The sequence below is a fragment of the Canis lupus genome, chromosome 22 (genome assembly GCF_011100685.1).
Source record: "Canis lupus familiaris isolate Mischka breed German Shepherd chromosome 22, alternate assembly UU_Cfam_GSD_1.0, whole genome shotgun sequence".
In the NCBI taxonomy this organism is placed as follows: domain Eukaryota; kingdom Metazoa; phylum Chordata; class Mammalia; order Carnivora; family Canidae; genus Canis; species Canis lupus.
Window position 1 is genome coordinate 4,834,457 of NC_049243.1, and position 12,969 is coordinate 4,847,425.

At 50.1% G+C, this 12,969-nt stretch overlaps 1 protein-coding gene across 4 annotated transcripts in view; it reads left to right on the top strand.

Moving 5' to 3' along the window:
- RUBCNL (rubicon like autophagy enhancer) overlaps nucleotides 1-12,969 on the top strand; it is a 38,022-nt gene that overhangs the window by 3,730 nt on the left and 21,323 nt on the right. The window contains exon 1 of one of the 4 annotated variants that reach the window (XM_038569534.1): nucleotides 1,814-1,978. The exons of 1 other annotated variant lie outside the window; for it this stretch is intronic. Coding sequence is in view for 1 of the 3 variants with exons in the window: in XM_038569533.1 (XP_038425461.1) it covers nucleotides 5,560-5,620 (61 nt within the window). In the remaining 2 variants the exon portion in view is untranslated. Of the gene's footprint in view, nucleotides 1-1,813; nucleotides 1,979-5,381; nucleotides 5,621-10,259; nucleotides 10,338-12,969 lie in introns of those variants that run through there. 2 more of the 4 variants (XM_038569533.1, XM_038569536.1) reach the window with 2 other exon arrangements.

Sequence of the window (12,969 nt, forward strand, 5' to 3'; positions counted from 1 at the left end):
ATAATAAATGTAAATCAGACCTCAGAGCTTTTGGGGGGCAGGTCACAATGAAAAGCACCCCCCGCCGGCAGGTGCTTTTTGTCTTGTTGATTTCGGGATGGAGGGCAGGGTGGGGGTTTTGGTGGTTTTTGTTTTTTATCCTTTCACTTTTCTACATTCTTTTATTTCAGCAATCTGTGGTGGGTCAGAGAAAACTATCTGGAAAATATATGTAAAGTCCTTCCCTATTCTCTCTTTCTTTGGAAATTGTTCTTAGAAGACAGCTTGCAGGATAGCTCTTTTAAATACGGTATGTCAGAGGAGTTGAACTCTTGTTTATGCACATTTTAAGGGTATTTTAAGGATACGACTCAATCATCAAATCATTTGAACTGTCTCATGACGTATGTAAAATGTGTTTTTTGGATTTTTTTTTTTTTTTTTGGATTGGTTTGGTTTGGTTTTGGTTTTGGTTTTGGTTGCTCACCCTTCATTTAAACTCTTAGTGTCTGTGGAGATTCGGGCCAAGGGAGGTAAGCATGACATTGCCAGCAGTCCCGTCCTGCTTGATAAATTTTAATGTTCTGGAGAAATCTTTGGGTCCGTGAGATTTGAAGGTCTTTCCTTTACCCCTGTGCTGTTATGGGGAAGAATGTAAACTTGGGAGCAAGACTGCCTGGAGGTGAAATGCACCATTTACAAGCTGTGCCTCGAGTTCTCACCTGTAAAATGAAAATAGTGTTGTTATAGCTACCTCATAAAGTATTAGAAGGATCGTGTGTGTGTGTAGAAGCATCTAGAACAGTGCCAGGCAGACAGTAAAAGCCATGTAAGTGTCAGTTATCAACTGATGATGATGGCCAAGATAATAAAAGATGAGTGCTCTTGGGGAAAAAAAATAGGACAGTAAATGAGGATAGCGCACCCCTTAGGGATGCAGTTTTAAAAAGGGCTGTGAAAAACGTCTCATTCCAAAGGTAAATTCGAATAGAGATGGGAGTTCATGTAGAAGAGTCTAGATGGGTGTAGGGGTGCAGAAGAGTATAGAGCTGTGGGGATGGAGAGGTAGTAGATAAGGAGGTCAGACAGGTACCCAGGGGTACATGGACAGATATAGCAATGTGGAATTCTTTCTTTTCTTTTAATTTGTTGTTTTTTTACTCTTTCTCTGAGAGAGAGAGAGAGAGAGAGAGAGAAAACGAGGCAGGGGGTGGGGGTGGCGCAGAGGAAGAAGGAGAATCTCAAGTGCACTCCACACCCCGGGCTCGATCTCATGACCCTGGGATCACGAACTGAGTGGAAATCAAGGTTAGACGCTTAACCGACTGAGCCACCCGGGTGCCCCTGTTGTTGTTGTTGTTTTAAAAACTTTTACCTAGGGAGTTTGCTTATGGAAAATTTCAAACTTAAAAGCACAGGGAATAGGACATGTACCCTTCTCCCATTTTCAACAGTTCTCACCATGGCCAGTTGGGTGTCATCCGTATCCCCTGCTGGCTCTTCCCACGGTATGACTTTGCCAGAAATGATTTCTACGTACGTCTGTGTATGTTTCTCAAAGATGGGCACTTAGTCCCACGTAAGCACACTACTGAGCTGCGTTGATTTTGTTTCCCATCTGTACAGTGGGACCCGCACAACCTGCCTGGCGGTGCTGGTCTGAGGACGAGGGTGGCGGTCTGGACAGTCGTAGGGTGCGGTGACCAGCGAGTGCCCAGTGACTGGTTGCCATCACACTCATGAAGTCATCTTTACCAGCTCTCAGTTTTTGTGTTTTTTCCTCTTTTCTTTTTCTAGATAGTTCAGTTGTGGCAATTTCACTTCTACTTCCCCTGTCTCCTCCCTGCCTACTTCAGGCGTCTATGTTCTGTGTTCCCTTGATCTACGCTCTGTTTCCCCTGAACTTTCAGTGCCATTGTGTGCAGCCTGACCTACAGCTGGTGCTCCTCTGATCCCCGCAGCCCATGTGATACCAGCACTCTCTGGGCGCCCTACACATGTATGTATTTATTTATTTTTTGACAGAGCGAGAGAGCGAGAGAGAGAGAGAGAGCACAGCAGGGGGAGCGGCAGAGGGAGAGGAAGAAGCAAGCTCCCCACGGAGCAGGGAGCCTGACGCGGGGCTCCATCCCAGGACCCTGGGATCCTGACCTGAGCCGAAGGCAGACGCTTAACCGACTGAGCCACCCAGGCGCCCTTTCCTAGACCTTCTTGAAGGATGACGAAGGGAACTTCTTCCCATTTCGTTGTATTGGACAACATTATCGAGATTGAGATAGGAGTCACATAACCTACAATTCACCCATTTAAATTGTACGGTGCAGGGGCCCCGGGTGGCTCAGTCAGTGGAGCCTCCGACTCTCGGCTTCATTCAGCTTAGGGTCATGAGATCCAGCCCCGCCTAGGGCTCCATGCTCAGCTTGGGGTCTGCTTGGGATTCTCTCTCCCTCTTGCTCTCCTCCTCCCTCCCTCCTCTCAAATAAATAAATCTTTTTTTTTTTTAAGTGCTGCTTTTAAAGTGTACAGCTCAGTGGCTTTAGTATATGCAGCAGATATGTGTCCTCATTAGCGTTGAGATCCCCAAAGATGTATCCTGTAGGGCAGCCCGGGTGGCTCAGCGGTTTAGCGCCGCCTGCAGCCTGAGGTGTGATCCTGGAGACCCAGGATCGAGTCCCATGTCGGGCTCCCTACATGGAGCCTGCTTCTCCCTCTGCCTGTCTCTGCCTTTCTCTCTCTCTCTCTCTGAATAAGTAAATAAATAAATCCCTCTATGGCTTTCCCCATTCTGGACATTTCATTAAAAAAAAAAAAAAGTACCTATCAGTATGAAATGAAATATCTTTTGGGACGGGCTGTTGGACTACGCATATCGTTTTCAGGGCCTGTCGGTGCTGCAGCGTGTCTCAGCACTTCACTTCGTATTGCGGCCCAACGACCCCGCTGTTACACGCTTTGCTCGCCCCACCATCAGTCTCTGGACGTGTGGGTGGTTTCCATTTTCTTGCCTATTCTGAATAATGCTGCCGTTCACATTTGTGCACAAGTTCTCATGTGAACATGTACTTTCACTCTCTCGGGTACGTACCCAGGAGAGGAATTGCTAGGTCAAATGGTAACTGCATGTGTAACTATTTGGGGAACTGCAAGACTGTTTTCTGATATGGCTCCCCATTTGATTTTGCCCAAACATGGGAACCTCGCCATCATTCAAGGATAGGTACCTACCCCTACTTTGGGTAAATTTTTGTCTTATTCAGTTGTTTCATATCCACGTAGAGAGGCAATTTTTTGTTTGTTGTGGGTTTTTTTTATATGGAAGGTTTTAAGTAAAACATTAGTTGAGTGGTGGTATGTATTTTTAGGCTGCAAGATGATTTATTGGAAAGGAAGAACAAAATGATATTTTCAGGACTTTTTAAGTTACATAGTATATTAGAAGAGCTGTGCACATATAAAGTTTTTTTTTAAGATTTTATTTATTTATTCATGAGAGACAAAGAGGCAGAGACACAGGCAGAGGGAGAAGCAGGCTCCACAGGGAGCCCAATGCGGGATTCGATCCCGGATCTCCAGGATCATGCCCTGAGCCAAAGGCAGATGCTCAACCGCTGAGCCACCCAGGGATCCCAAGATTTGTAAATAAATAGTCCCATATTGGAGATGTATGTACAATGGTTTTGTTTGTTTGTTTTTATGAACAGGTATAATCATAAAATTCCAGGCATGGTATTCTAAAAACATGGAATCAAATATAGTGGTGTGGTTCTTAATCCTTTGTTTTGCGACAGATCTCATGAGAAAATTCTTAATATGACTTTGCCAATGAAATTAAAAATATCCTAATTTCAGCCCAAATGGCACATGTAAATATCAGTGGAAGGAGCTTTGGATCAGGTATCAGACTTTTGGTTTTTGTTCTCCTTCTGGTAGTTATTCATGGTGAGGCTTTGGGCAAGTCCCCTAATGTTCTTTATTTCAGTCCCCAAATCAGCATAATACCTGAAACATTTCATGGTATCATTGTGTAGAATGAGAGCGGTAAGTGTGACATACTGACATACGCAGTGACCACAGGAAGTTAGTCATTTGTGTATCTTGGGCAACCTTGCGGTTTTATTGGGCAAAGTATCTGGCGTTCCTTGGTCTTTGCCTTTGTTGGGTCTTCCCCCTTCTCACCCCACCCATTTGTCATACTTACTTTCTGTCCTTCTGTCCTTCTGACAGCAGACCTTCAAAATTCAGGGTCATTGCCAAAGGTTAAGTTGGTCAGAGAGGAGTCCATATGATGCCACCAGCCCCCATTGCAATATAGCCCTGTTTCCTTCCTGGTGCACATCGTGTTAGAACACAGAGTCCAGCATGTGTTGTGGGTGACATTGCAGCTGTATGAAAATGGCAGGGGACTCTGATTCCTGGCCATTTGGTGGAACCTGTGGAGCCACTCCATTGGGCATCTTGGCGGTTTCTGTGTGACAAGTGATAGTTTGAGTCTGTCGACATCCTCGGGGATGCGAGTCTTGTTTAAAGTCAAAGCGTGAAGGGAAGTAGATACTGAAAGATGGGAAGAGGACTGGGGAACTGCGTTAACCCCAAATAGCTCACAAGCTGTCTGTTCACTCGCGTTTGCTTATTCCTGAGCATGCTCTGTAAGGCACCACCAAATTGGCGTAAACGAAGTTTACCTTTCCCTTCCACTCTTATTTATGATTTCTATTCTCCAACTTCCTTTATTCTAAGGCAATGATGGACAGAAATCTTGGGTCGTGATCTCTGATTTCTTCTAAAGGTTGGCATCTGTTCTTGACTTTCTTTCTTGGGCAACAGAAATAACCAACGGAACCATACTTAGCTACTGTTTGCTCATTCCTTCTTGCAGTCATTTTATTCACACTCAAAGAATAAATTTGCTGAGCACCTATTAGGTGCCCCTGTCTTGGGTTCTGGGAACAAAGTAGTATATCCAAAGTACAATTTTTTTTTAAAAGTTAGGCTCAGAGATTTTACATTCTAGTGGGTGTTAGTCTTTGAGGTTAAATCAAATGTGGATTAGTGCTAAGGAGTAGGGAAACTAGAGGTGGAAAGGGGGAGAGGAAGTACTGGCTGGACAGTTGCTTAGACCTTTAGGGGGACCAAGGAGGCCTCGCTGAGAAGGTAACATTTAAGATGAGTCTTTAGTGCTCCCAGTGATGTATTCAGTTAGTAGTTTTGCTGGGGCAGAGAAAGTCTTAAATCCTAAATCTGACACGTTTGTGCTTATTCATGGAGTGACTCTAAGATTGTTAGGGGCATTAGCAGCTAAAAGCTGCTCCTCTGCCATCAAAGTCCTGGCTGGTTATGGTCTGAAAGACTTTTGTGAGGTCACTATAGAGGTCATGGTGGCTCATGCCCAACTGAGTCGTCCACCCCTTTTGCAAAAGTTGCGTCTTTGCCGTTGGCATTGTGGCTCCGAGGTTGTCCTCGTGATGCAGTCATTCTTGACAGAGCCACACTGACTTTGATGGGCAGAGGCCCAACCAGAATGACTTGGCAGGGGGAACCCAAGAGTCTCTCTTTTCATCTAGGACCTTTGCTGCTTTATATATGTTAACTAATAATCTGGCCTGTGCTCACTCTCAACAGGAAACTCCTGATAGAAATGACGGTAAGCTTTGTAATTTGATTTCTCTCCCTTTAAAATGTGTTTGGAAGTTGATTTTGCCTTTGTACCTAAGCCTCTGTGATTCAAAAGACCCCACCTGGGAAGAAGCCAACCATTGCTCGGACTCATAGTGCCTACTGCCTATCGGCACCAAAACGTGTGAACGTATGGGTTCGGTCACGGTCTCTCCTCCACCAGAATGTAAACGACTGGGGGGAGCATAGCGCTCATTTTACTCCCGGGCTTCCAAAACAGAAAAATGCCAGTCATGTAGTAGATGCTCAGCAAACGGTTGTTTAATCGGATAATTAACAAACTACGAGCAAGGCGATAACAAGCAACACAATGATACGATGGTATCCCATGAATGATCTGTTGCCCCAAAGATCAAGCGATGATGTTGACCTCCGGGACCAGGGCTTGGACTTGGTTTCTAATCATTGCTCTCTCCTGTGTCAATCTCCCTCTCAGAGAAACTCATGCTCCTTAATGAGTGTCCCACCTGCCTTTTCATCCTCTCTCTGACATGACTCAGTGGTGTCCTTAGACGTGCCTTTGCATCTCGTTGGGCCTATTCCAGCTCTAAAATGTTCTCGTTTTGTAACCCAGACAAGCCAACACCTGCCGATTATGTGTGTGAAACAAGAACATCTTTCTAGAAGGAAGTGGAGCAAGCACCTGCTTCTGAAATTACTTTTTAAAAGAAAGTCTGTTTTGCCCAGTGCAGTTAAGTCAGTTCCATATCAGGGAGGATCATAAATAACATCATTCTTCTTGAACTATTGCCTTTAGTCTGTTTCTTAAAAAAACACGCAGGGATCACCGCTGCGTATCGTTGGTTGGAGGCTGTGCATTTTTTTAATGTGATTTCACATCTGCAATCATCTCCCCACACAAGGACAGCTATGATATGTAGAGAAATGAGCGTAAAACATGACTTTCAGCTTCATTCTTGTGGAAATAGTGATATTATCATGAGCTGTGGACTCAGAACTAAAACTGGCAGCTGTAAGAGAAGAAATCTAGTGAAAGAAAACCAACAACAAGCAACGTGAGCAGGATGTTGGTTGCTGTATATCTTATGATAGTGAAAAACGGAAAATAAGTTTCTGTCAGTAGGAGTCTGGTTAAGTAAATTTTGAGACATTAATAGTAAAGAAAGTGGTAGCATAGTTAAGAGTGATATATACCCTTAAGACCTTGTCGGGAGAAGAAGATCCATTGCAGATTCTGCCCAGAGTGAGCCCACGTGTATGTACAGAGGATCCCACGTGTAAGTCTGATCTGACTGACGTACGTCTGTGAATTCCTAGGAAAAGGTTGGGAGGGATAAAGTCGTTTCCAACATCATTTCTGGGATTGGTGGGTTTGTCTGGTGCAGGGTGGGTGCTTCGTTTGTTCTAGGCTTCTGTGTTTTGGGCACTTCACAGTAATGCAGTCAGGGTCCGTGTTTGTGACTACAACACCCCAAAATTATTGGAGAGGAGAAGATGCATGATGAAAAGAAATTGAGGCACTAGCTGAGATTTGAGGTTTGGAGAAGGAAGACGAAGCGCTTCAGATGAGTTATGGCAATTGCCGCCACACCTCGTGATGTTTGGCGAGAGCGGTGATTTGGGGCAGATGCGTATTGCGCGGTATTGTACGTATCTCAGGGATGTACAGGCGTCACTTCCGAAGGTGTGACCTAGAAAGGGAGGCCCCCAAATCAAGAAAACCTAAGGAGCCGTAGTACATTTTTTACATGTACCTTCCTGGGGGTATTTGTAAGCATTGGGTGAGCAACATGTCGCATCTCTAGGAAACATGATGGATTCGCTTCTATACCTCGTGTGAACAATTCTCCCACCGTGACAGAACAGCTGTACCCACCACAGAAGTCTTCTCTCCAGCTCATGACGTTATTTCCATTTTGTTGGGTTTGCTCATTCAGTCCATGAGCTTGGTGAGCTCTCCCCCGCCCCCCCAATCCCGTATGTAACTCTGTGGCCTGGCGGAGAACAGACGGGACCCCTGCTCTCATGGAGCTTCTAGGCAGGGGGTGGAGGAGGATGACAGTAAGGAGCTAAAAAAAAAAAAATACCAGGAAGTGAGACTACTCTGATGAAAATTAAGCAAGGTGATGTGATAGCGAGCGGCTAGGAAACTACTTTAAGGAGGTAGTTAGGAAAGAGTTCTTTGAGGAAGTAATTCATCAACCAAAGCATGCAGCAAGGCAGGGAGGAGCCAGATGTGTGCTCAGCGGGAGGAAGAGAGGCACCGGCCAGAGGGACTGGGACCACACCATTAGGGTGGGCGACAGCTTGTAGGCCGTAAGCGTTGGCCGCGTGGTTGGGGCTTATGGAGGGTGGACGGAGATGAGTGAGAGCGGTCTGCAGGACAGGATCGTGACATGCCTTAGGGACAAGGTAAGGATTTTGGATTTCAGTCCAGATTTGACCGGAAGCCGTCAGGGGGTGGGTGGGTGATGGGGGGGGGGACCACACCTGACTTAGGCTTAGAAGAGATTTCTGCGTCCTTCTTGGTTATAAGTTGGCGAGAGTAGAAGCAGGGAGACCCTTTGGGCAGGTGGAAGGAGGCCCAGGTGGGAGAAGATGGTAACCTAGGTGGGATGGCAACTATAGGGAGGAACTTGCTAATGGATTAGAGAGAGAGAGAGAGCCCTAGGGACAGGTAGGATCAGAGACGACTTCCAGTTTGGGCTTCAGCAGCCGGCAGGTGTTTCCTGAGATGGGAAGACCAGGGAGCACTGGCTTTGGGGGAAATGAGAGTCTGCTTGAATGTGTTTGTTCGTGATGTCCCCTGGATGAGTGTCGGAGAGGCAGCAGGATACGCCAGCCGGAGGTCCCAGGGGAGGCCTGGGTAGGGCTGGGGGAACGGGGAGCCCCCGTATACATAATGGGAGTAGTTAAAGCCCTGGGACTGACTGCAAAGTCTCAGCTCACCACCCTGTGGCTGTGCTCCCACCCTTCCATGGTGCTCCGCTCACCTAAGCCGACTGCTTGCATCTCTGGGCCTTCCCCCTCGGACCTTTTTTTTGCTGTTCCCAGTTGCTTGGGTGGGAGCTGTGGAGAGACACATGCTGGGCCTGTGACTACGGTGACCCGGTAACCGGAGTGCTCCTCCTTTGAGTAGCTCTCGACCTTTTCATCAGGACTTTTCTTTTCTAGAGCTAAACACTAAGCTTTTAATAGCGAGCAAACTGGGATGCCCGGGTGGCTCAGTCGGTTAGGCAGCCGACTCTTGATTTCAGCTCAGATCAGGATCTTGGGGTTGTGAGCTCGAACCCTGGGTCAGGCTCCATGCCCGGAGTGGAGATAGAGAGTCTAGATTCACAGTGTGTTCTTGAGCTATGAAAAGCTACTTACCAATTGCTCTTGCTGCTATAACTCAGTATTGTAATCTCAGTTACATAAAACAAACTTTTAGGGCTAGTGGTTGTCCTGTTTCACATGCTGCCGGTCTACTTTGTTGAAATGGACACACAGAGGGACGCCCGGGTGGCTCAGCGGTTGAGCATCTGTCTTCAGCTCCTGGGATCCAGTCCTGCATGCGGCTCCCAGCGGGGACCTGCTCCTCCCTCGGCCTGTGCCTCTGCCTCTCTCTGTGGGTCTCATGAACGAATAAATAAAATCTTTAAAAAAGAAAAGAAATACACACGCAGACTAAATAAAAGCAAGAAACGATGAAAGTGCACCTTTACTTCCAAATGGTATTCCCATTTGGGGTTTGACCTTCAATTTTATTGGAAGAATGCACAGCTTGTTTAATCAGCTGTATGCGTCTATGACTCTATCCTGCAAACTTCCATTATTATCTTTAGGCCTTGAAAACCCATTCCTGGGGATCCCTAGGTGGCTCAGCGGTTTAGTGCCGCCTTCAGCCCAGGGTGTGATCCTGGAGACCAGGGATCGAGTCCCACGTCGGGCTCCCTGCATGGAGCCTGCTTCTCCCTGCCTGTGTCTCTGCCTCTGTCTTTCTGGGTTTCTCATAAATAAATGAGTGAAATCTTTAAAAAAAAAAAAAAAAAAAAAGATAAAAAATAACCTCGTTCTATCCCAGTGTCTGGCCTCCTGTGTTGGCTGCTAGTTTTATTGCTGATTGATTGATTGATTGATTGATGCGTTTACCTAGTCTTGGAAGTCCAAGGGGAATTCACTGTGTTGTGCAGGCTCAAGTACAAACCTGTGTGTTTTTTGTTTCTTTTCCTCCCACGATTTGGAGTGAAGCAATGACTGCCGTCCTCTGCGTGTCCAACCATTTCTTGTTTGTTGCCCCTCGCAGGTTCGCTGCTGCCCGGCCCCGGCCCGCCGGCCGCGTGGCGAGTTCGAGGCCCGAGTCCGCTAGCCCCGCGGCCGCTGACACCTGCAGCCCCGAGCCCGGGAGATGGTGTCCCAGTCGGCGGGCGGGCCCGAGGCCCCCGGGGAGGCCCGCGGGAGGGCCGGCAGGGGCCCCGGCGACCCGGGCGGCCCGCGCAGCTCCCCGCACCTCGAGCGGCCCCGCTGCGCGCCCGACGCCAGGCTGCGGAGGCACAGGGCCGCCTGGGTGCAGCCGCCGCCCGCGCAGCGCCCGGGGCCCGACTCGCCCTCCGCGGGGGCCCCGGGGCGCCGGCCGGCCTGTCCCCGGGGCAAGGGGGGCCCGGAGCCCCGGGAGCTGCCCCCCGCCCCGCCTGCGCCCCGGACCCAGGGCGGCGCTGCTCCGCCGCCTCCAGCGCAGGAAGGTACGAGGCTCCTGGGTGCGGCCCGGGCCCGCGGCAGGTGCATCCCCCGGGAGGGGGGGGGCGCCCCGGGAGGTGCCCGTGCCCCGCCTGCGCCCCGGCCCACGCGGGAAGGTACTAGGCCCTGCGGCAGGTGCATCCTGGGGGGTGGGTGGGGGCGAGAGGTGCTGTGCCCCGCCTGCGCCCCGGCCCGAGGGCGGTGCTGCTCCGCCGCCTCCCGTGTGGGAAGGTACGTGGCTCCTGGGTGCGGCCCGGGCCCCCCGCGGCAGGTGCATCCCCGGGGGGGGGTGGGGGAAGTAGGGGGGTACCCTGAGAGGTGCTGTGCCCCGCCTGCGCCCCGGCCCGAGGGCGGTGCTGCTCCGCCGCCTCCCGTGTGGGAAGGTACGTGGCTCCTGGGTGCGGCCCGGGCCCCCCGCGGCAGGTGCATCCCCGGGGGGGGTGGGGGAAGTAGGGGGGTACCCTGAGAGGTGCTGTGCCCCGCCTGCGCCCCGGCCCGAGGGCGGTGCTGCTCCGCCGCCTCCCGTGTGGGAAGGTACGTGGCTCCTGGGTGCGGCCCAGGCCCCCTGCGGCAGGTGCATCCCCGGGGGGGTGGGGGAAGTAGGGGGGTACCCTGAGAGGTGCTGTGCCCCGCCTGCGCCCTGGCCCATGCTGGAAGGTATGAGGCTCCTGGGTACGCCCCGGACCCTGCGGCAGGTGCATTCCCTGGGGGCGGGGGGGTGCGCCCCGGGAGGTGCCCGTGCCCAGCCTGCTGGGTGACTGCGGGGTGACCAGGCCACGTGGGCCCGCGGGGCTTGGGGCACTGCGGCCCTGGGATGGACGCGAGGCTCCCCACCCCCATCCCCCGGCCCTGTGCCCGAAGCCGTGGGACTGCAAAACCAAAACCTCAAAAAAACCCAAATCACGATCCCCCCCCCCAAAGACTGTGGGAGACCTGCGTCGTTAAAGCCGGGAGCCCTCGCACTTCTGTGGACGGAGGCTCCGGTCTCCTAAACAAAGAAACAAACTAAACAGCAAAACACAACCCCTGGAATCCCTAAGGGAAGGCACCAAAGAGTCAGTAAATCGTCCGCTGCTCTTGTGATTCGTGGCCTTCTAATTCCTTTTAAAGATTTTATTTATTTATTTATGAGAGACACAGAGAGAGAGGGAGGCAGAGACACAGGTAGGGAGAAGCAGGCTCCATGCAGGGAGCCCGACGTGGGACTCGATCCCGGGACCCCAGGGGTCACACCCTGGGCAGAAGGCCAGGCTCTCAACCGCTGAGCCTTCCAGGCGTCCGAGGGCTTTTTCTTTTCTTTCTTTTTTTTTTTTTTTTTTAAGATTTTATTTATTTATTAATGAGAGAGAGAGAGAGAAGCACGCTCCATGCAGGGAGCCGGACGCAGGACTCAATCTGGGACCCGGGAGTCACACCCTGGGCCTAAGGCAGCTCCAAACCTCTGAGCCCCTGGGCTGCCTCGCGACCTTCTTTCTAATTCTTAACAAAATGTGCCATCCACACTGCCTTAGTGTTTCTCTTGGAACCCTAGCTCAGATTGTCAAGGAAGTTTTTTGTCTTTCAAACCAATTTGAGAGCTGCCTGGGTGTGTGTCTGGCTGTATTTAGTATTTCTCACTAGCGAGAACCAGCCCTACCCCTTTCCTAAAATAGGAGGGGTTTTTTGTTCGATGGGGAAAACTTCTGAATAGTCCAAGATGAGGATAGCCTTTTTTTATTTTTTAAAGATTTATTTATTTATTTGTTCATGATAGACATAGAGAGAGAAAAGAGACACAGGCAGAGGGAGAAGCAGGCTCCATGCAGGGTGCCGGAGCAGGACTCAATCCCGGGACCCCAGGATCGCGCCCTGGGCCAAAGGCCCGTGCTAAACCCCTGAGTCACCCAGGGATCCCCGAGGACAGCCTGTAACATGTTATTCATCACTTAAGGATGGTGGATTGTGGACAATCTTAAAATGGGCTAATTTTGAAATAAGAACCAAATCTGAGGGGCGCCTGGGTGGCTCAGTGGGTTAAATGTCTGTCTTCAGTGTAGGTCATGATCCCTGGGTGCTGGGATCGAGCCTGGTATTGGGCTCCCGCTGAGCTGGGAGCTGGGAGCCTGCTCCTGCCTCTCCCTCTGCTCCTCCCCCTGCCCCTGCTCCCTCTCTCTTCTCTCTCACTCTCTCAAATAAATTTAAAAAAAAAATTTTTTTTTTGAGCAAAATGCCACACTCTACAGCAAGTGATTCTGCGATTTAAAATTCTCCTGTAGCTTGGTCATACACCAGCCCCTTTTGTCCCAAGACGGTAACCCCCAGCAACTTCTCTAAGTACCTTAAAAAAAAAATCACTTCATGTCAAACTTGGTAGGGGGATTCAGCCCATGGGATTAAAAACAAAAACAAAAAAGGAAGTCCCCGACGGTCTGGTCTTTGTTGTGGGACAGCAATGCAGAGAGCAGACCTTTTGTACTAGGATACAGGATTTCCCACCATTTTCCCCACTGGGTCACCAATGACAGCAGCAGGGTTAGTCCTTTTCTAGAAAATATGATAGAGCAAGACCCCCCCACCCGCTCCCCCAGCCGAGAAGCGTTTCCCAAGGCCCGAGGACACTTTGCCACAGTTCCTGGCGTTTGCAGAGGCGCCCACTCC